This window comes from Podarcis erhardii (genome assembly GCF_964252035.2).
Source record: "Podarcis erhardii genome assembly, chromosome: 6".
In the NCBI taxonomy this organism is placed as follows: Eukaryota; Metazoa; Chordata; class Lepidosauria; order Squamata; family Lacertidae; genus Podarcis; species Podarcis erhardii.
The window spans coordinates 9,768,345-9,790,310 of record NC_138510.1 but is presented as its reverse complement, the minus strand read 5'-3'; the positions used below and the strand labels follow the sequence as shown (position 1 = coordinate 9,790,310).

Here is a 21,966-nt window from a genome sequence, read left to right as displayed (position 1 = left end):
ATATTGGGGTCCAATACCCTGTGGAATCAGGCTGCATGGCCAATAAGATCCAGAAGCCAATTGCCAGTCAAACAGGACATTTATTTGGGTTTGCAAATAGTTGAGGAGTGGCATACAAAATAGGGAAAAGCACAAACATTTATACACTTACAAGCAAAGGGGCAGATGTGTCTAAATATGGCAGAACTTCCTTCTACTAGCTTCTACTGGTTTAATCACAAGGCATAGCAACATTCTTATCGTCCCCTCCCTTTATCCTCAACTGTTATAGCAATAGCTCCTGCATACGTTTTATTCTGTCCTAATCTCTTGGTTTTCTTGCAAACACAATCCTTCACATTCCTTTCTCACAAACATTTCAACTTTCATTTTATATTATCTCTATAATTTCTGAAGCACAGAAACACTCCTCATGATCCTGCAGCCCAGCAGGATTCTGTTCTTAAGATGGGGTGTGATGCCATGTGAGAACCTCATTGACCAGTACGTTTCCGAGCACAATTCAAAGTGTCGGTGCTGACCTTTAAAGCCCTAACCTGACCCGGTCCAGTATACCTGAAGGAGCATCTCCAGCCCCATCGTTCTGCTTGACACTGAGGTGTAGCTCCAAGGGCCTTCTGGTGGTTCCCTCACTGTGAGAAGCAAAGTTACAGGGAACCAGGCAGAGGGCCTTCTCAGTAGTGGCACCTGTGGAACGCCCTCCCACCAGATGTCATAGAGAAAAACAACTACCAGACTTTTTGAAGACATCTGAAGACAGCCCTGTTTCGGGAAGCTTTTAATGTTTGACAGACTATTGTATTTTAATATTTTGTTGGAAGCCGCCCAGAGTGGCTGGGGAAACCCAGCCAGATGGGCTGGGTACAAATTATTATTATTATTATTATTATTATTATTATTATTATTATTATTATAGCTGTGGGGACAGCTGAATCAGCCCTAACCCTTGAACAAAAAAAAGCTGTAGCTCTGGAGAGATTTAAAACTTTTATTGGTCAATAAACAGGTCTGTACTTTTTTCCCTTTCCCTCCCCAGGCTAATTCCCCAGGCTAATTAGGCAGATCCAGTTCCAAACAATTTATTGGCTTGTGCCAGTTTGTGAATTAAGCTCATTTGGCAATTCATTAAACAGGTTGCTCTGCCTGGGATCGTAGCCTTTCAGCTCATTTGCCAATACCACCCAAGTGGGAAAACTTCAAAGAACTCACCTGGGGTGCCATTGGTTTTCTAAGAGCTACTCGCCTTTTCCTGCCTTGGAGGCGATAAACTTATTTTGTGTGAGCCCCAGAAAATTATGCCTATAGGTGGCTGTAGTTCTTATGTATCCTTCTGCATGCAGCACCATCAATGTGTGTCAGGGTTTGCGGAGTTCTGCAAACAAACAGAGGTAGGTCTATGCCTGCAAGGAGCTTACAGTCCAAGTTTTAGCAGTGGGAGGAAGGGAAGAGAGCCAAAGGCAGGGATGGATGAATGTGAAGAAATGCAGTCACATGCTCAGTAGCAGTTGGTGTGATTAAAGGCCTAAGTCAAAGCTGCCCCACAGCCCTGTTGACATCCAGACAAGCAAGAGGCCTTATCCGAGCTCAAGTACACACACTAGCCTAGAAGAAGGCCACTGAAGGGTGTTGCCTGGGGAGAGGTTCAAAGGATCAGGGTGAGAGGCCTGAGGTTCCCCACCCTAGGAGGGGTGGTCTGTCAATAGCATGTGGCCAGAAACTCCAGTGGCTGCAGAATGCCGCAGCAGGACTCCTTACGGGGTCCTTGCTGCGGGGTCACATTCACCCGGTGCTATACCAGTTGCACTGGCTCCCGGTGGAGTACTGGATCAGGTTTAAGGTGCTGGTTTTAACCTTTAAAGCCCTATATGGCCTAGGACCCTCGTACCTACGGGACCGCCTCTCCTGGTATGTCCCACGGAGGACCTTATGGTCTTCAAATAAAAACATCTTGGAGATCCCGGGCCACAGGGAGGTTAGGCTGGCCTCAACCAGAGCCAGGGCTTTTTTGGCCGTGGCCCCGATCTGGTGGAACGCTCTGTCAAAAGAGACTAGGGCCCTGTGGGACTTGACATCTTTCCACAGGGCCTGCAAGACAGAGCTGTTTCACCAGGCCTTTGGCCAAGGTGCGGTCTGACCCTCCTCCTTCAGTAATCCTCAGAGAACTCTTGCCCAATGGTTGCCATTAATTTGATTTTGATTTTAGAATAATTGATTTTAGAATGCATTTCAATTAATTGATTGCGATTTTATGTAAACTGTGTTACTTTTATTGTTGTCAGCCGCTCTGAGCCTGGCTTCGGCTGGGGAGGGCGGGATATAAATAAAAAAATATTATTATTATTATTATTATTATTATTAATTATAAAACATCAAACTTTAAAAAACTTCCCGATAGAGGGCTGCCTTAAGATGGCTTCTGAAAGCTGTATAGTTATTTATATCCTCGACATCCAATGGGAGGGCATTCCACAGGGTGGGCACCACTACCAAGAAGGCCCTGTGACTGTAAGAAGCTGGAGGCAGAAGATGAAAGGGGACAGTTGTCACCATGGCCTATGTGAGTGCTTCTGAAAGCAAGGCACTCCTGCAACAAGATGTTTTCTCTTCATTTTTGCCTCCATTTGGTGGTATACTGCTTCTAAACATGGATGAGCCATTTACCTTTCGTAGCTAAGAACCAATGATATGGATCTGGTTCTCCAAAAATCTGCTCAAGTTCCTCAGGAAGAAACAAACAAACCCATGGCACTGACACAGCAAAGTGTTCATTCTCTGAAGTGCCTGTACCTGGATGTGAGGTACCAACAGGTGGCATAGATGGTTCACTGAATGTATGCCCATCCTTTCACACCCCCACTGCATCATGGATTGTGTAGTCTTTAGGGCTATGTGCATTTTTTCTGCGTGCAAAAATTAAGATGGTAGTAGCAGCTAAGGGCAGAAATATCAAGGATTCATGGGGGGGAAATAAAAAGTCTTGGAAATGTAGAGATGCCAATCATATGTCATGCTTGTTAATGTAAGAACAGATAGTAAGTTGATTCCTTGAAATGTCAAGCAGAATTTCTACTGGCTGCCAGAATTTTTGGATCAGGATTTAGAAATTATGGAAATTTAATATTTGTCCTGTTCCAGACTTGTCATGGAACTCTACAGGAAGGAACTGGGATGAATTGGCAGAGATCTGAATGCTTGTTTGTGGCCTATTCTTAAAGAACTTCTCTGCAATTAGACTCTATATCTACCTATTGGTATATAAAATTAGTTGCCATGACTCAGAAAATAAATAACCAATTAGTAACCTATTTATGGTAATGTTGTAATATTCAATGCAATCACACTGCTATTAAAAATTGAGACATGCAATTAGAGTTTATCTGAGATAAACTTGGAGGTGCAAAGAGAGAGAGAGATTTGGTCACCTTGGATACAGTTCTGCGGACAGTTCCATGCAAGTCTCATTTATATCCTCAATATAAAGGCTCCAAGTAGATCTTTGCCTACTTGGCCCCTAGCCTTGATCTGTGGCAGCAGGGATGCAAAGCCCAGAGAGCCAAAACCAAAACTGCAGCCTCATTCTTCTATTTTAGGCTAAGCAATTATTAGAATAATAATAATAATTTATTATTTATATCTCGCCCATCTGGCTGGGTTTCCCCAGCCACTCTGGGCAGCTTCCAAACAAAATATTAAAATACAGTAATGCATCAAATATTAAAAGCTTCCCTAAACAGGGCTTCCTTCAAATGTCTTATAAAAGTCTGCTAGTCGGCTGTCCCTCTATGACATCTGGAGGGAGGGCATTCCACAGGGCAGGTGTCACTACCAAGAAGGCCCTCTGTCTGGTTCCCTGTAACTTAACTTTTCGCAGTGAGGGAACCACCAGAAGGCCCTTGGTGCTGGACCTCAGTGTCCAGGTAGAATGATGGGGGTGGAGACGCTCCTTCAGATATACTGGACTCAGGCTGTTTAGGGCTTTAAAGGTCAGCACCAACACTTTGAATTGTGCTCAGAAATGTACTGCAAGCCAATGTAGGTCTTTCAAGACCGGTGTTATGTGGTCTCGGTGGCCGCTCCCAGTCACTAGTCTAGCTGCTGCATTCTGGATTAGTTGTAGTTTCCAGGTCACCTTCAAAGGTAGCCCCATGTAGAGTGCATTGCAGTAGTCCAAGCGGGAGATAACCAGAGCATGCACCACTCTGGAGTCCACGGGCAGATAGGGTCTCAGCCTGCGTACCAGTTGGAGCTGGTAAACAGCTGCCCTGGACCTGTGCCTCCATGGACAGCTGTGAGTCCAAAATGACTCCCAGGCTGCACACCTGGTCCTTCAGGGGCACAGTTACCCCATTCAGGACCAGGGAATCCTCCACACCTGCCTGCCTCCTGTCCCCCCAAAACAGTACTTCTGTCTTGTCAGGATTCAACTTCAATCTGTTAGCCGCCATCCATCCTCCAACCACCTCCAGACACTCACACAGGACCTTCACCACCTTCACTGGTTCTGATTTGAAAGAGAGGTAGAGCTGGGTATCATCCACATATTGCTAGACACCCAGCCCAAACCCCCCTGGTGTTCTCTCCCAGCGGCTGCATATAGATGTTGAAAAGCATGTACCTGTAATGTTGGTCAGACCTGAAACATAGAAGGCAGGATGCCTCCTTACCTTGAGACTAACCAGTTCTCCATCTAGCTCAGTATTGTCTACACTAACCAGCAGCAGCTCTCCAGGATTTCAGACAAGGGACATTCCCAGATGTTGGGAACTGAGCCTGGGACCTTCTGGATGCAAAGCTGATGATTCACATATGGAGAAACTAGTGTTAGAGACTTTGGGTTGGTCACTACCTCTCAGCCTAACCTATTGTCAGGAATGCTGGCAGGCACAGGAGTTTTCCCCTCCCTCCAGTAGCTTCTGATAAGGAGTAGTGAGCCTCTGGCAGGTTTATAGTCCGTTTTATTTAGGTCAACATACTGAGAGCAGCATTAAGCAACCCTCCCCACGGATGGCAGTTGCTCACTCTGAATCTCCTCCCCTTCTGCAGCAAAAAGTATGCCATCAGCCACCTGTCCCTCCCCTGCACTTCCTTTGTTCCTTGATCCTTTCAGTCCTCCGAGTTTGGTGGGAGGGAGGGACTTCTCCACCACTCTCAAGAATATAATATAATAATTTATTATTTGTACCCCGCCCATTTGGCTGGGCTTCCCTAGCCACTCTGGGCAGCTTCCAACAAAGATTAAAAATCTCCTAAACACTCCCTCCCTCCTGGTTGCCTAGCTACTATCTCAAAGCTGTCCAGCTCTTCCCCTGACTGTGCAGCCTCTGAATCTGCTGGTCTCACTGCTTCTGGGAACATGGAAAGCAAGGGGGATCCTCCCCTCCCCCTCTGTTAGAAGCTGCTCTGTCTGTGATTGCATTCCTCCATCTTCAGAGTCAGACCAGCCTCTGGCATCCTATTCAGACCAGTCCCTGACACCTGTCATACAGGGTCATTATCTAATAGGTTGCTTTGGGGCTGAGTAGGGATTTTTAATTTGCCTGCTATTGGCTCTTTGTACAGTTTGTTTCACCTGCTCTGCATTGTGGTTTCTGGGGACTGATGCACTTGACTCTAGGGAAGAATGAAGCAGGAATCTCCCCTACTTACTTTTATGGTGCGACTTGGAGAAGGGGTAGGCAGAATGCCATCTCAAATGCTGCAGGTGTTGTCTGATAGGTTATAGATACCTCCTGCACTAATATTTAGTACCTCTGTGTTACATTAAGTCAATTTAGTGACCCATAGTTTCACCCAGTCCTATCTGCCTTGCTGTTTCAGCTCTAAGCTGCAAAATACTATCTGCTGTTTTCAGTACCATGGAGAGCGCTCATATATCAAAATGTCTATGATACCATTCCATCATTACAGAAGTCTTTCAAACAGCTTATTGCCTCCAGATGAGAAGGTTGTTTTCAAAGCCCTAACAAATTAAAAGATCAGATTCCGAAATGGATTTTTCTGCTTATTGGAAATAGGCTCAGTCTTCAGCCATGTCATGCTGCAGGTTTCCAAAGAATGGTCCAGTTTTCTTTCTCAACACGACAGATGGGCTTGCGGTTTGTTTGTTTGTTTGTTTGTTTGTTTGTTTGTTTGTTTGTTTTCTGGCTTGGGTTGAACTCCTGCTGAACAGGTGGTCCTCAGGCATGAAGTGCTGTCAGAGGGAGAGGTAACAGTGAGGCCCAAAAAAGAAAGGAAGTGATGCTTTCTAAGCTGAATGATGGACTTGAATCATAGTATCAGAGAATCAGAGTTGGAAGGGACCCCCAAGGGCCATCTAGTCCAACCCCCTGAAGTGCAGGAATCCTACCCACAGCAAACCACCAAATTTCTGGTCAGCAGACAGAAGCACTGACCCATTGCGCTACACCACACAGACAAAATTAAGTTCTTCACATAGTACATTATTAAACTACGGAATTTGCTCCCACCAGAGGCACTGATGGCCACCAACTTGGATGGCTTTAAAAGAGGTACATGCATGGCTACAAAGGAACCATCAGGATCCACTCTGATCCACATCATTTTTTACTGTGGTCCCAAGCCCACCACTGGATCGAGTTTGACCCATTGCAGGTGAGTGGGCCCAACAAATTACCCTCAAGGAAATGCAAATTCCCCACCCTTCCTCTACTGAATCATCATTCCCCCTTCCATCTGCATTCCTTTCTTTGCAGCAAAGTCCCCCTTCATGCATAAGAGCCCTCCAGTGTGGAAAGCTGAAAATCATTCCTATCTTTTTCATGCAGAACTTGTGTTGTTGCAATGATCGCAAACAGTTAGAAAATCATTCCTATCTTTTTCATGCAGAACTTGTGCTGTTGCAATGATCGCAAACAGTTAGGTGAGCCAGATCTTGCTCCTGGTTGTGGGATACTGATTCAACATAGCACGGGGGTGCAAATCATCAACTTGCCTTGCAATGCAACGAAAGTGCAGACCGCACCGACTACAGAGACTAATCGGTATTTTTGTCCATTGCAGGAGCTGTTGTGATTGCCTTTGTTGTCTGCTGGCTTCCGTATCATGTACGGCGACTTATGTATTGCTATGTGCCAGAAAATCAGTGGTCAGAGTGAGTAACCTAATTCTGTGCATTAACTGCAGTATGTTTCAATGCAAATCACAGTGGCCAACAGCCTTGCTCCCCCTACCCAATCAGGTGACTCCTGGCCTCTTAGAAGAGGACAGCTACTCTCAGGGGAAAGCTGCCATCCTGCTGGAAGTATTGACTGGATAATGGTTTTACCCTTTTCCCTCATCCTTCAAGGGAAGAAGTTCTGGTGATCCAGATCCCTCTGCATCCCTCTGATCTCCAGCCAATGACCCTGAGCCAAGTTCATAGAACTAGGAGGTTTCATAGCCCCTAAATCCATAAGGTCAAGAACTTCCTAAAGGAAGTCCAAGTTGCTAGACCCTGAAGCTGACACTGGAAGCTTGAGCAACAGGTGTGAATGTGCTTATCCACCATCTCAGCTATTTGCTCTCCTGGGATTCCTTATCTATTGAAGGAGACAGAAGGGACAACCTCAGGCCCAGTGCATGACTCCAAACGAAATCCTTGTCCCTTGAAATTCCAGCCAAGTAATGTGTACACCGGGACGCGGGTGGCGCTGTGGGTAAAAGCCTCAGCGCCTAGGGCTTGCCGATCGAAAGGTTGGCGGTTCAAATATCCGCGGCGGGGTGCGCTCCCGCTGCTTGGTCCCAGCGCCTGCCAACCTAGCAGTTCGAAAGCACCCCCTGGTGCAAGTAGATAAATAGGGACCGCTTACTAGCGGGAAGGTAAACAGCGTTTCCGTGTGCTTCGCTGGCTCGCCAGATGCATCTTTGTCACGCTAGCCACGTGACCCGGAAGTGTCTCCGGACAGCACTGGCCCCCGGCCTCTTGAGTGAGATGGGCGCACCAACCCCAGAGTCTGTCAAGACTGGCCTGTACGGGCAGGGGTACCTTTACCTTTTAATGTGTACACATATGCATGTACTAGAGCAAAAAATGCATATATATGTTGGGATACTGCCAGGGAGACAAAGGCCATCATGCCTCCACGTCGATTCCGGACGATCCATCAATCTCCCGTAGATACGCAGTATCAGTCAATTAGCGACACAAGCCTCAGAAACAGCTGTCCACATTCCAAGGACTGGTGCACGCCCTTTTGCAGAGTTCGCACAATGAAAGATGCACTCAGGAGAGCATATTTACAACTTTATTCAGCGTTGGTCAGAACAAAGGAAAAAACATGACTTCCTGCCTGCGTGTCGAGGCACAGAGAGAAAAACAACAGCTATATACAAAAGAGAAACTTCCTGTGAGCAGGAAATACGTAGGCTGTGACGCACAACAGCCTGTCCCCTTTTTAAGGTGGAACGGCAATATCCTAACATATATTAGCAAAAATAACAGGCAAGAAAGCATTATATTTGGGGAAAATGCTTTGAAAAAAATTGTACATTTAGCAAAATTGAATAGAGTATGTTTAGAGAAATGTGCTCTAAAATGATGATGAATTATCACGATGACTTGTTGTTACACAACTCAGCCATCTGGTTTTTTCCTTGCTCATTTGCCCCTCCTTTTCTTCTCTCCCCTTAGCTTCCTTTTTGACTTCTACCACTACTTCTACATGCTGACAAACATCCTCTTCTATGTCAGTTCAGCCATCAACCCAGTCTTGTACAACCTGGTCTCTGCCAACTTCCGCCAAATCTTCCTCTCCACGCTCATGTTTGTGTGCCTGCCATGGAGGAAGAAGAAGAAGAGGACCAAGTTCAACCGGAAGTCCAACAGTATCTCCAGCAACCATACCTTCTCCAGCCAAGTCACCAGAGAAACCACATATTGAGACTTGGGCATTGTCAAGGAAGGAATGAACAAGCGTCTTGATTCAAGGCAGAATCAGAGCTTGAGAAGAGGGCTGTACTGCTTTCATACATGACCTCCAAATTCACCATAGCATGAATGTGTTTAGCTGGTTGTCATACATGGGAATGAGTAGACCTCTGTTCTACAGATTAACTTTGGGGTTATGTTAATGCATCGGCCTCTGCCTTTTGTGAGTAACGTCTCCATGTTGTGTAATTTTGATCCAGCATAGAAGTTGCCTGTGACGTCATCCAGGAAGCATAAACATTTATGGAGTCAGTGTTGGCCAAGCTTGAATGCTTCTTGTACTTCTGTTCATCCATTTCTCAGTTAGAAGTGCCACAGGGGTGTTGGAAAAGACCCACCTCTCCTGGTGATTTTAAGCTGGTATAGAAGCTGGGTAGGTATTGTGGTTGGGGTTTGGTTTGGGTTTTAGTGAATGGGGGTTGTTGCTTTTAGGGTGGGAGAAGAGAAACTTATCCAACGGGTCTTTAAAGAAAGAGGAATGTAAATTGTTCAATAAAGAAGGGCATGCAATACTCAGGGAATGAGGTTATTCTTGTACTTTTGGGTTTGGGGATGAATTCAGGTTCTGCAATGAGTGTTTGGGGGAACCAGTGTGGCTCCCTTTCATTTGATAAGGGGAGGGAGGGGTGCCTTGGAAAGTCCATGGTGCCATCTTGGGTTACGTTTTCAATAATATTTCAATATTTTGGCCTAGGAAACCACTGTTGTTATTATTTGTGTATGTGCCTGTCATAGCAGGGCCACGTTCCTTGATCAAAGCCTCCAGGCAATGATACCATTGTACAGTAATGATGCTGGCAAAGGCAAGGGTGCCTGGAAAAATATACTATACCTGCTAGGAAAGAAAGGGGAAAGTTGTTGCATCCTTCATAAAGCGCTGGAATTCACTTGAGGCAGAGGAGACACATCCAGCTTTGATTAGTGGTCAAGTTCAATTACTTTGTCTACAACTGTGTAACACTTGTGTCATGCCAATCATATGCAAGGTGCCATACAGATCAAGGGGTTGCTCAGAGCACCTGCAATCTTCAGTAGATAATGAAGAAGAGATGAGGGAAGAAATTAGGAAATTGTAAGTAGCAGGTATGGCAGTAGCAGCTAAATGGCAGTGGAAAACTGAGTCTGGATAAAGTATTAAAAAGAGGGTACTCTCCATTTTTTCTTCACCAACAACTCTGTATAGTAAGTTGGGTTGAGACATGGTGGCCAGCCAACAATATGGAATAAAAAATACCTCTTGTATGCTAACAATTTAAGGGAGTGGAGGGGAAAAGACAGGGAGTTACAGAACAGCTACTGATGGTTTGAGAAAATAAGGATGGTTAAAATCAGAGTTCTGAAATGAACAATAGCGAAGAATGCAGAGACTTTAATCAAGGCAAAATCTCAAGACATCTGGAACATGGGGAGTCCGCTTTTGAATTATTTTTTTGTAATTGTAATATATAATTGGTGGTATTATTATTGTAATTTGGAATGATTTGATTGGATTTGTTGTTAATTGGAGGATTTCATTGAAAATGAATAAAAATTATTCATAGAAAAAAGAGAGACATGGTGACCAGCCTAAGCTCAGCCTTCCCCAAACCTGATGTCCTCCCGATGGTTTGGATTCCAGCTACCATCAGCCCCAACCAATGTGACATCTTTGCAGCTTCATGGTTGCAAAGTTACCCTCCCTCAACTGTATACCTAAAGAGATGGAGGGGAAACTCTTCTCTTTCTACAGGTATGGGAAGCATATGGCCCTCCGTATGTTGCTGGAGCTATCAGTCGTAGCCAATACAATGTATGGTCAGAGATGATGAAAGCTATCATCCAATATCTGAAGAGCACCAGGTTGGGGGAAGCTGTCCTAAGGTAACCCACTGAGCATCATGGCTGAGGTGACCCTAATCTCCCTAGTTCTAAATCCAGCCCCTATCCACTACACCATACTGAGACTGATATTAATATGGCGATTTCCTAAAGGCAGATTCAACTCTTCAGCATGCAGGACATAGGTTTGCTTGCATTGCTTCTCTGTTTCCCAGGATTTCCTCCCCTCCCGAATAGTTCCTTGGTATGGCAGCTAGTGATCAGTGGTGTAACAACAAGTGTAGCTGGAGAATGAGAAAGACATCTGTTCTCCTCAGCCTCCATTCTAAACATCACAGCATTTGGTGTTGTGCTGCCTGAGCAACTAAGCATGGAGGCAAAACTCAATGGCTGAATCTCTGCTAGGGAAAACTGTAGCATATTTGGGGGGATCCGTATCTGATAATCCAGTTCTTTCCAAATCTAAAGTCTGCTCGACTGGGCCTGATTTATCTGTTGCTAGACTGTACCATGCTGAGGAACTTGAAAACTTCCTCGTTATTTGGGGATATGTTAGTGCTAGGCTTTGGTGTATATATTTTGCAGCCAAGTGCAGAATTATATCATCTGGTATGACTGCTGGTGAAATAATAAAGAAACTTAAGGTTTATTAATTCTGGCAAACAAATCCATCCTGGGTAGAGACTTAGATGTGGCCATCATGACGTATGGTTGCCATACATCTACAATTTCCTGGGCATGTCCGGGATTCAAACGGTGAAATTAGCGTCCGGCAAAATGTCCGGGTTTTTGCCAACAGAACTAGGAAGCTCAACAACTTTTCTTTAAATATGGCAACCCTCTCATGAGATTAATGAATACTAACTGGAGGAGCCTTACAAAAGAATCAGGGAAGAATAGGCTGCCTGTAAGCCACTCCCAGTTCTGACATCTTATTGCAAACACTGTTGCTTTACTCCCAATTGATAATAGGATTTAAGGACAACTAATTTTGACTTTTGAACTCACCACAACATGGACACAGTACCTGATATGACTGTGCCTTTAGATCAAAAGAAAATGGAAGAAAATAAGCCAAAAGAAAGAAAAGCAAAAACACACATATGCACGCTTGTGTATACTTAAGTCTGTGCATTTTGTACTTTGGCATGTAACAAGTCTGTGCATTTTGTACTTTGGCATGTAACAAAATGCCTGGAGGCAGACATTTTGGTTAAAATTCATTATTTTGGGGTGAATAATAAAGAGCGGGGGGGGGGGGGACCAGATGACCTTCAAGCTTCCTTGCAACTCTAAAATTCTGTGATTTTGTAACATTGCAAAATATGGAACAATGTATAAACCAAGTTGCACCACGTGTAAGCATTGTACCAAATTCAATAAATCTATATAAAGCTACATAAATCATAAAGAGCTCTGCAAAAACTCTAGGAATAACTAAGGGGATGGGTAGATTTATTTCAGGAAAGAAATTAAAGCAGTAACTGCATTTTCCCTATGACATCCTAGATTTTGATTTTGATTTATTCATTTTTAGATCCTTTGGAGGGGAACTTTTAAAGGGCCCAAGAACAACACGTATATAATGTTATATACATGAATAAATGTTCACTTTGCTGTATGTCAATGTGATGATCCATTTCCGTTATTATTTAAATCTGATTTTTTTAATAATAATTTGACAAACAGCTTGAATAATCTGCATTCATCTGTTTTGAAAATCCTGAAAATGTAGCACATTACAGCTCCAAACCACCTAGCAACATTTTGCAGATTTTTCTTCTTACACAGGGAGGAAGACATAAAAGGAATGAGACATACTGGATTTGGCACTGGATTGGCCTCATCTGGTATGCATAATCTCTTGAGGGATGATCAAAGGACTGCTGCATTTGATGCGTGAGGAGAGGCCAGAGAGAAGCAAGGAGCCTTTGCTTCAGCCAGTGGCCTGCAAAACCATTACCAGGAGCACCTCAAAAGCTTTTTGGGGGTATCTTGGTGACAGCTTTGGCTAAAAGACAGCTTCTTCACTACCATTCTTCTCCTGTAATTCTTAACTGCAAGGAAAGACCTGAGAGGACCTTGCATGAACTTGTGTTCCATGGAACATATCCCAGAATCCCTTGCAACAAGCTGGTGTCCCATAGCAAAGATGAGACAATTCTGACAAGAGATAACCCAGGAACTGGAAAGTTTGAAAACTACTTATGTAGAGCAGGGCTGGCTTACGTCAATGGTGGTAGAGGAGAAAATGGTGCCTCTCCCTTTTGACTAGACCAGCAGTTGCATCTTACTTCAACACTGGTGATAGGCTAAATGCTCCACCACACACAGGGCCCACGAGGCTGTGGGGTGACTCCCCCAGCAATGTCCACTCTCTACCCCTCAGCAGCTGCCACCTGAGGTGGCTCCCTCACTCTGCATAAAGAAAGATTGCTCAATGGTGAATATATTCACAGACTGAGGTTGCATGCACAGCTAAATGGATTGCTGAATGGAAAATGTGAGAAAATCCTTTCTTCGGGTTTTATGGGTGGTGGTTTAATATCGAGGAATCTTACATTTGCACAGAGTTGCGCTAGATCAGTTACCAACCTGTGGGATGAGATGCATTCAAGTGTTCTGTGGTCTGTTGGATTTGTGGCTGAAGATGGGAGACATCCCATCCACACTGGTGGAGGAAGAGGAGTGCGGGGGCAGCGCAATCCTGGTGGGGTCCCATCGCAGCTGCTCCCCCGCCTGTGCTGAGCGACACACCCCTACAGGCGGAGCACCCCACCCCCAGGACGAGCGCCACGCCCCTGCAGGTGGCACACCACGCCCCCGGGACGCACGCCAGCCCCACCCCTGCCTGCTGTCCACCCCCCAGTGCTGGAGCATGAAGCTCCGCCACTGCCCATCCATCGGACGAAATAGTCATCTTGATTTTCAACCGTATTTTTATTCCTTATTTTGTTTCTCATATTGCATTTTATTGCATTGCCATTTGAATCAAAATTGTAATACAATAAAATGCAACATGTAAGAAACACAGAAACCCACATCTAGCACCGCATGTCACAATTGCGGGAAAATCATTAAACAGTCTGCCAAGACCTTCAACAATTTTCAAGCCGGGCGTGCAGTTTTGAGACCATTGGATTAAATGAACCCTGCGATCGTTTCTGTTGAGACGATTCTAAGACATTTGCCTTTTAGAAGGTTTTAAAAAAGAGAGCAGATTCAGGGAAATAAAGCTACAGCAGATGGATGACAGCTATTAAAAGGCTCCGCCATATGACTTCTTGAAAATGTACTTTTCAAACCGCTTTATATGGAGAGCACCATCCATTTGACAAAGTGTGCAATCAGACTCCAAAATGAATTGTGCTTCTGATCAATTTATCCAGGATGGGTGGCTTCTTCTCTTCTTCTTCTTCTTCTTCTTCTTCTTCTTCTTCTTCTTCTTCTTCTTCTTCTTCTTCTTCCTGAGCTCCGTCCTGCCTCCGTGCATGTGATGCTCTGCCAATCTTGCCTTTTGTACAGCACGCAAGGTTTCGCTTCAGTGACTCTGGTCTTAAGGAAGCCAACGCAATGGAAGGGCAGATGGGAGGCCTAAGGGAGACACATGGTGTAAACAGGAAAAGTAAACAGATGCCTTCATTGGTTATGTCAAACTGTCTTTTTCCGAACATAGGGCAATCACATTGCTAGCTCACAATACCGCCGCTCGCTTTGATCAAATTGCCCTCTTTATACAGGGCAACAGATCTCTCTCTCTCTCTTTCTTTTGACCATCATGAAAATTGCATGACATGGCAAAAGCTGTTCATGCAAAATAATTTCAAGTTATATTTTCTTGATCGTGGTATGGAGCGCAGTGACACTGCTGCAAGCTGAAAAGCAAAAGGAAAAGCCGATATTTGTAAAGGGATGTTTCACACTGCTGCAACCAAACCATTTCTGCTGTGGTATGTCCATATTCTGTTTCAGGCTAGGGTTGACAGGAAGCAGAGGCGCCATCATTCAAGGGAGAATGGGGGCCAACATTCCACACTTGATGTCAGGACATCAGGAGACATCAGGACATCAAACGCAGAGGCAGCATGGCTTCAATGGCCGGCGCTGCCGCCTTCTCCTGCTGCCGCCCCTGGTCAGGGTCTGTTTCCCCACTCCTTCCTCTCTGCGGTAGAAGGAGGAGGAGGAGGAGGAGGAGGAGGAGGAGGAGCTGGCCACTGAAGCCACGTCATTCCTGGCTCCGTGGTTGGCCTCATCCACCCAGACAATACAGGCAAAACAACAAAACCAAGAAGCTAAAAACAGAATAGAACACAACTCCGCATATTATGTACTCCTGGGCAAATAGGAAGAACTTCACCTGTGGTTGAAAACCTAGTAACGTCAGTGCTAGGCAAGCCTCCTTAGGGTGAGCATTCAGGTGTTGGGGTGCCACCACAGAAAAGGCCCTCTCCTTTATAAATCACGCTTCCATTTACAAAGGTACTTAGAGCAGGACCTCTCCAGAAGTAAGAAGATCCAAAGCTATGTGGCCACCTCTAATATGTCTTTCTTGGTGTTTTTGCATTCAGTTTCAGAGTATGCGGTGCCACAAGCTTCTCACCATAGGAACAATAGGTGTGGGGGCATCTTGAAGGTATCCAGAAACCATGGGGCTGTGAGTTTCTGGAATGAGGGGCTTCTGACAGGCACTTTGTAGGGAAACTTGAAAGCAAAGACCTGTCAGTTTATACCATGGGTTGCTTCTACAAGTAGGTTGTTTAGCCCTGCCAAGCAATTGCTTTTAAACAATTAGCCTGAAGTGTAATTTAAATGGTTTCACATTCCACCTCGCCAAAATCCTTCTCTAATTCAGAGGCACATCCCATGAAGCAAAAGTCTCCTGTAGTGTTAATTAGCAGCTTCCTCCTTGCAGCTTTTGCTCTTACTGATAACGAGTCTCTTAACTGTCCTTTGAGTAGTCTCTGAATTGCCCTCTAATACAATTTCCTGTACCCACAATTTAATAATCGGCTGAAATTAGTGGCTTTTGTTATTGGTTGTTTTACTTTTTTATTGCAAAATAATGATCTCCCACTACAAAGGAAAGAAGAGAAATAATAATGAGAGGAAACAAATAATTAAAGCCTTCTCTTCCCAGAAAGACGCGGGTGGCGCTGTGGGTTAAACCACAGAGTCTAGGACTTGCCGATCAGAAGGTCGGCGGTTTGAATACCCGGAACGGGGTGAGCTCCCATTGCTCGGTCCCTGCTCCTGCCAACCTAGCAGTTCAAAAGCACCTCAGAGTGCAAGTAGATAAATAGGTACCGCTCCGGCGGGAAGGTAAACAGCGTTTCCGTGTCCTGCTCTGGTTCGCCAGAAGTGGCTTAGTCATGCTGGCCACATGACCCGGAAGCTGTACGCCGGCTCCCTCAGCCAATAAAGCGAGATGAGCACCGCAACCCCAGAGTCGGTCACGACTGGACCTAATGGTCAGAGGTCCCTTTACCTTTACCTTCCCAGAAAGAAGAACTGAATTTCAGGGGTGAGTGAGGCTATTTGAGAGCAACCAAGAGGCTATTCATGAGTAATGCTGCTATTGAACCTGACAAAGACCAACCCAAGTGAAAGAACCTGCAAGGAGGAAGCTTTTAATTAAAGCTGCAGTAACCCGAAATAAATTTAATAACTTTTTGTTAGTCCACAATGGACAATCTGCAGTTATATATTAAAGGTTATTTTAAAACAACAAAAAAACCCAAACAGATCTGGTGTGAGCATTGGTTAATGCAGAAAGAACCATAAAGCAACAGGCTTACTGAACAAACGATGGCAATTCCAACCAAGATGGTGAGTATGGAAACATCCCCCCTTTTTTACAACATTTTGCCCTTATACTGGCAAATTCATATATTTGTTCAATGTAACTATTCTACACATGTCATTGTTGTGGCAGAAATACAAAAGTGCACAATTTAAAGAAAACCCCACAGAAGTCCTTATGTTACTATTTTTTAAAAAAAACTAAACAATTGACATGACAAGTGCTCCAATATACCTGTTAATAGTTCATGTGTCAAAGGGAACAATACTCTCAAAATGTATCAACATCATATTTGTATATTGGATATTTTTAGATCCAAGTGTAAAGCTATTTCTTGATATTAGCCTTTGTACTGTATGGTACTACTTTGTCATGCATTGATCTTCAGAAATAAAACAGCCTTGGGTTTTATTTTGTTGGCTGATTGTATCCCTGCAGCTTAATTATATCTTTTACATTCTGGGCTGATTTGCCTCCACACAAACACGCGCGCCACTAATAGCATTAGTAAAGAATACAGAACAAACAAGAGCAAGGAGATACATTACTCCATCATAACTTCTCCAAAACACTGTGATTGGAGACTCCTGGGGAAACTATTCCCTCTGATTAGAAGCTAGACCTGTCCATCACGAAAAGAGCTTTCCGTTCATCCTACTGTGGCGTTTTTCTTATATGGCAAACAAGAATTCGTTTTTGGAAGATGTGCCTTATGGTGTGTTTCTTCAATATCCAAATCTCCAAAACATCCAGAATCCCATTAGAGGTCCATGCTTTGGTTCAGAAGGCTTCAGAAAAATCCTGTCCCTGTTTAGACAGGCCCAAAATATGTCTGAAATGACCAGCTTCAGCTTGGAATTTGCCCAAATCTGATGCACATCTTTAATTTCATGATCACACTGCCTCTATACCAAGTACAAAAGAAAATTTTTAAATCAGGCCCAAGTGGTTTTAACCCTGACAATTTGTCAAACATAAACATATTTATTAACTATTAACCTGGGTTATTTTCTTTCTGATGTAGATGGATGGACAGGCAGATTTGCTACTTGGATAAAAATAAATCCTTTGCCACTATGAAGCTTTCAGTGCTAGACGAATTAACTTTCCAAATCCCAATCACTGAGCAGCGAAGAGAGAGGACAGGGGAAATCTTTAGATGATTTATCATCTGGGGGAGGTGAACTTGTTTTTGCAATGGCAAGAATTATTAACAAATGTAATAATTTATTAGGCGAATCCATTTTTCCTACTGTTCCACCAGATCTATTGAGCTGTAAATGTTCAGAATAGGTAGGAAGATATGCGCCATGTGAAAGCATTTGCAGATGATTTGGTATTAACATTACAGGAGCCAGTTTCTAGCACAAAAAGAGTTTTGGATTTAATTTCTGATTATGGTCGGGTGGCGGGATTTAAGTTGAACAAGCAAAAGACTAAGGTCTTAGCAAAGAACCTAACGTCTACAGAAGCAGATGAGTTTTTGAAAGAGACAGGATTAAATGTGGTTAAAAAGGTAAAATACCTAGGGGTGTACCTGACTTCTAAAAACTTGAATTTGTTTAAGGACAACTATGAGAAATGTTGGTCAGAAATTAAAAGGGATTTGGAAATTTGGACAAGACTAAAACTTTCCTTGTTAGGCCGAATAGCAGCTATAAAGATGAATGTTTTGCCGAAAATGTTATTCTTGTTTCAGACCCTGCAGATTGTGGACAAAGTGGTATGTTTTGGAAAGTGGCAGAAGGATATCTCTAAGTTCGTTTGGCAGGGCAAAAAGCCCCGAATTAAGTTTAAAATACTAACAGATGCGAAAGAAAGGGGGGGATTTGCCCTGCCAGACTTGAGGTTATATTACGAATCTACAGCCTTCTGCTGGATGAAAGATTGGTTTTTGTTAGAGAACACTGATGTCCTAGATCTGGAAGGGTTTGATAACGCTTTTGGGTGGCATGCGTATTTGTGGTACGACAAGGTTAAAGTTCATAAAATGTTCAAAAATCATGTTGTTAGAAGAGCAATTTTTATGGTCTGGACAAAATATAAAGACTTATTGGAGAGCAAAACACCAAGGTGGCTTTCACCGGCAGAGGCCAAGGCACGTAAGAGACTTAACATGGAGGCCTACTGGCCAAAATATTGGGAATTAATTGAAAAAGATGGTGACAATTGGAAGCTGCAGAGTTTTGAAAATGTAAAAAGCAAGGTGCGAGATTGGTTGCATTATGCTCAAATTCGGGAAATTTTCAAAACAGATAAAAAGGTTGGGTTTCAGGTGGAAAAATCGAAATTAGAGACAGAATTGTTAGAACCTAAAGACAAATTACTTTCAAGAATGTATAACTTGCTGCTTAAATGGAATACACAGGATGAGACAGTCAAATCCGCCATGATAAAGTGGGCACAGGATATTGGACATAACATTATGTTTGAGGACTGGGAAAGGTTATGGACCACCGGATTGAAATTCACGGCATGTAGTGCCCTGAAAGAAAATATTATGAAAATGATATACCGGTGGTACATGACCCCAGTCAAGCTTGCTAAGATATATCACCTGTCTGATAATAAATGCTGGAAGTGTAAAGAGGCGGAAGGGACGTTCTTTCATCTCTGGTGGACATGTCCGAAAGTGAAGGCCTTTTGGGAAATGATCTATAATGAGTTAAAAAAGGTATTTAGATATACCTTGCCTAAGAAACCGGAGGCCTTCCTTCTGGGCATTGTAGACCAGAATGTGTTAAAGAAGGATAGAACTTTTTTTATGTATGCTACAACAGCAGCAAGAATTCTCATCGCAAAGTGTTGGAAGACACAAGATTTACCCACACTGGAGGAATGGCAGACGCAGTTGATGGACTATATGGAAGTGGCGGAAATGACTGGCAGAATCCGAGACTTGGGAGAAGAAAAAATGGAAGAGGACTGGAAAAAATTTAAGGACTATTTACAAAAATATTATAAGCTGTATGAATGTTAAGAAAATGCACTTTTTAGGAAATATTAGCCCCAGCAATGGTAATTAGGTGAAATGAAAACTAAGGCACAAGAAAAGAGAGGTGAAATTAAGAAAAATCTTTATTGCATTATGTTTTAATCACAATATATAAGATCATGGTTACAATAACTTTGACTTTGGTAACATGAAATTGAAAGATACAATAAGTAATGAATTGAAAGATACAATAATGAACTGAAAGATACAATAAGTAATGAAATAAGATAATAAATACCTGAAGACTTTGTATTATGAATATTGGGTTACAAATATATTGAAATGGGTAATATGACAAAATGAAAGATACAATAAGTGATGAAATAAGATAACAAAATGCTGAAGTTGGTATTATAAATAATGCAGATTCGGGAAGATGTGGGGAGGTCCAAAAGATTCTGTAAAAGAAATATGATTTATGAAACTTTTGTATTTTTTTTTTTTTTAAAAAAAGGAAGATATGCGCCATGAGCTCTGCAAATGGTTTTCTTTAAAATAGCAATCCAAGAACAAAACTTTTCTGTTCCATGAGCAAAAATAACATAAATTGAATTTTTGCTCTTATATGTCTAGGCTAGCTCATTGTCCGACCAGAGAAAAGCAGGTTGTTCTGTGATTATTTTAAAATGGCAATTCAGAGAAAATTGAAATATGTCCAGTACTTGACTATAAATACTAAACTTAATTATATCTTTTTTGATTCAAATAACATACTGGATAGGTCTGCCCCAACATTATCATGCAATCATGTCGCAATTATAGATATTCCCAGTTCTATTATAAGCTGATGTAATAGATACTCATTCCTCAGAGCACTATCTGAACTTACAGTAGCTGGAAGAGATTATACATAACTGGATAAAGAGAATAAAACACTCTCATCTGAAAGCTGTATGGAAAGAATTTTCCACTAAATTGCAAGAAATGGTTATAGGGTTTTTAAAATTTTGTCTTATTATTTATTTATTAAGCACTTTTATTACCAGCCCCAGGGCAGGCTACATCACAATGAAGCAGTAAAATACAAAATACAGATGTTAAAGGGTTAAAACAACAATCAACAAACAATATCATTTGCAGGAAATGAACAACAATTACACATTCCCAAAAGCCTAGCTGAAACTTTTGCATGTTTTCTGAAAATCCCCAAAGCTGGGACTAGGTGCACATGAATTCCAAAATTTGGGGGCCACCACCGAGAAGGACCTGCATGCCATCACTCCCCAGTCCTACGAGGGCAGCAACATCACCAGCAAGGCCTCTCCTGCTGATCTTAAATCCCAGACTAGTCTATAAAAGATCAGGTGCTCTTTCAGGTATTTGTGACTCAGCTGAATCCAGTGCACGGGTCTAGCTTGTTGCTTCCTGCTTTCCGATATCTCTAGTTTTCTCTAGTTTCATGGGTTTTGCAAGAAGTGGGGCTGTCCATGATGTTGTCTGTTAAACAATGAAGAGCCCTGGGTAGTTATTTGTCAGAAGCACAGCAGCAGAGGGTTGTTGTTTTTTAAGCTTTGTTGAAGTTTTTTTAAAAAATAATAATCATCATCCAGCCTTGCTTTACTTTAAGAACCACAATAATAGCAGATGGTGAGGACCAATAGTCTCCAGAACCCCATGCAGTATTCTAGACAGCTTCACATGATATCGCCTCACCTGTGAGGCCTATTAGAGCAGGCATAGGCAAACTCGGCCCTCCAGATGTTTTGGGACTACAACTCCCATCATCCCTGACCACTGGTCCTGTTAGCTAGGGATGATGGGAGTTGTAGTGCCAAAACATCTGGAGGGCCGAGTTTGCCTATGCCTGTATTAGAGGATACAAAAAGCACCAGAAAAGAGAGGCCTGTTTGGGACTGCAGCATTTTAAAAAATGTGCGAGAAATAATACAAACCACTTTGCCACCTCTGGCTCATTTTAAGGTAAGAAAGAGCAAGAGGCAAACTCCTGCTCCCTCTTACACAGACACAGAATCCATTTGTCTGCAGTTTGGAAAGCATAGTCAACTCTGGAGTGGAGTGGCATTTCGTGCCTGCAAATTTCATCCACTTTGGCCATAAAGGACAAAGTTTTAGCCATTTCTGGATTCCCCATTACAGTGAATGAGGACCACTAAGCAGATTAAAGCAAACAGAGCACAGAATGACTCAAACAGATCAGCTTTTTAATAATTTTTTTTTTTAAAAGGCACAGATATGAATCCTGGGGTCTGTGCACACTCCTGATAAATGCATATTAGATACTTAAATTTTATCTTGCCGTTGTATGACATGTGAAATTTGTGTGCATAAATGTGTAATAGCGATTGATGTTTTTTACATTAGAATCAATCATTTTGGAATTTTATTGCAGTTATGTTGTGCATTTCCTTGCTTATCATTTCTTCCTGTCTCTCGTAGTATCTTAGCAACCGGCGACAGAAAATGTGG

General features: G+C 43.0%; 1 protein-coding gene and 1 long non-coding RNA gene across 2 annotated transcripts in view; both read left to right on the top strand.

The window, feature by feature from the left end:
* The window catches only part of NTSR1 (neurotensin receptor 1), a 117,084-nt gene extending 105,463 nt beyond the window's left edge, over nucleotides 1–11,621 (top strand). The window contains exons 3-4 of the mRNA XM_081867958.1: nucleotides 7,021–7,111; nucleotides 8,630–11,621. Of these exons, the coding sequence (XP_081724084.1) occupies nucleotides 7,021–7,111; nucleotides 8,630–8,879 (341 nt within the window). The 3' untranslated portion in view covers nucleotides 8,880–11,621. The remainder of the gene's footprint in view (nucleotides 1–7,020; nucleotides 7,112–8,629) is intronic.
* LOC309345223 overlaps nucleotides 1–21,966 on the top strand; it is a 434,352-nt gene that overhangs the window by 315,843 nt on the left and 96,543 nt on the right. The gene's annotated exons all lie outside the window — the stretch shown is intronic.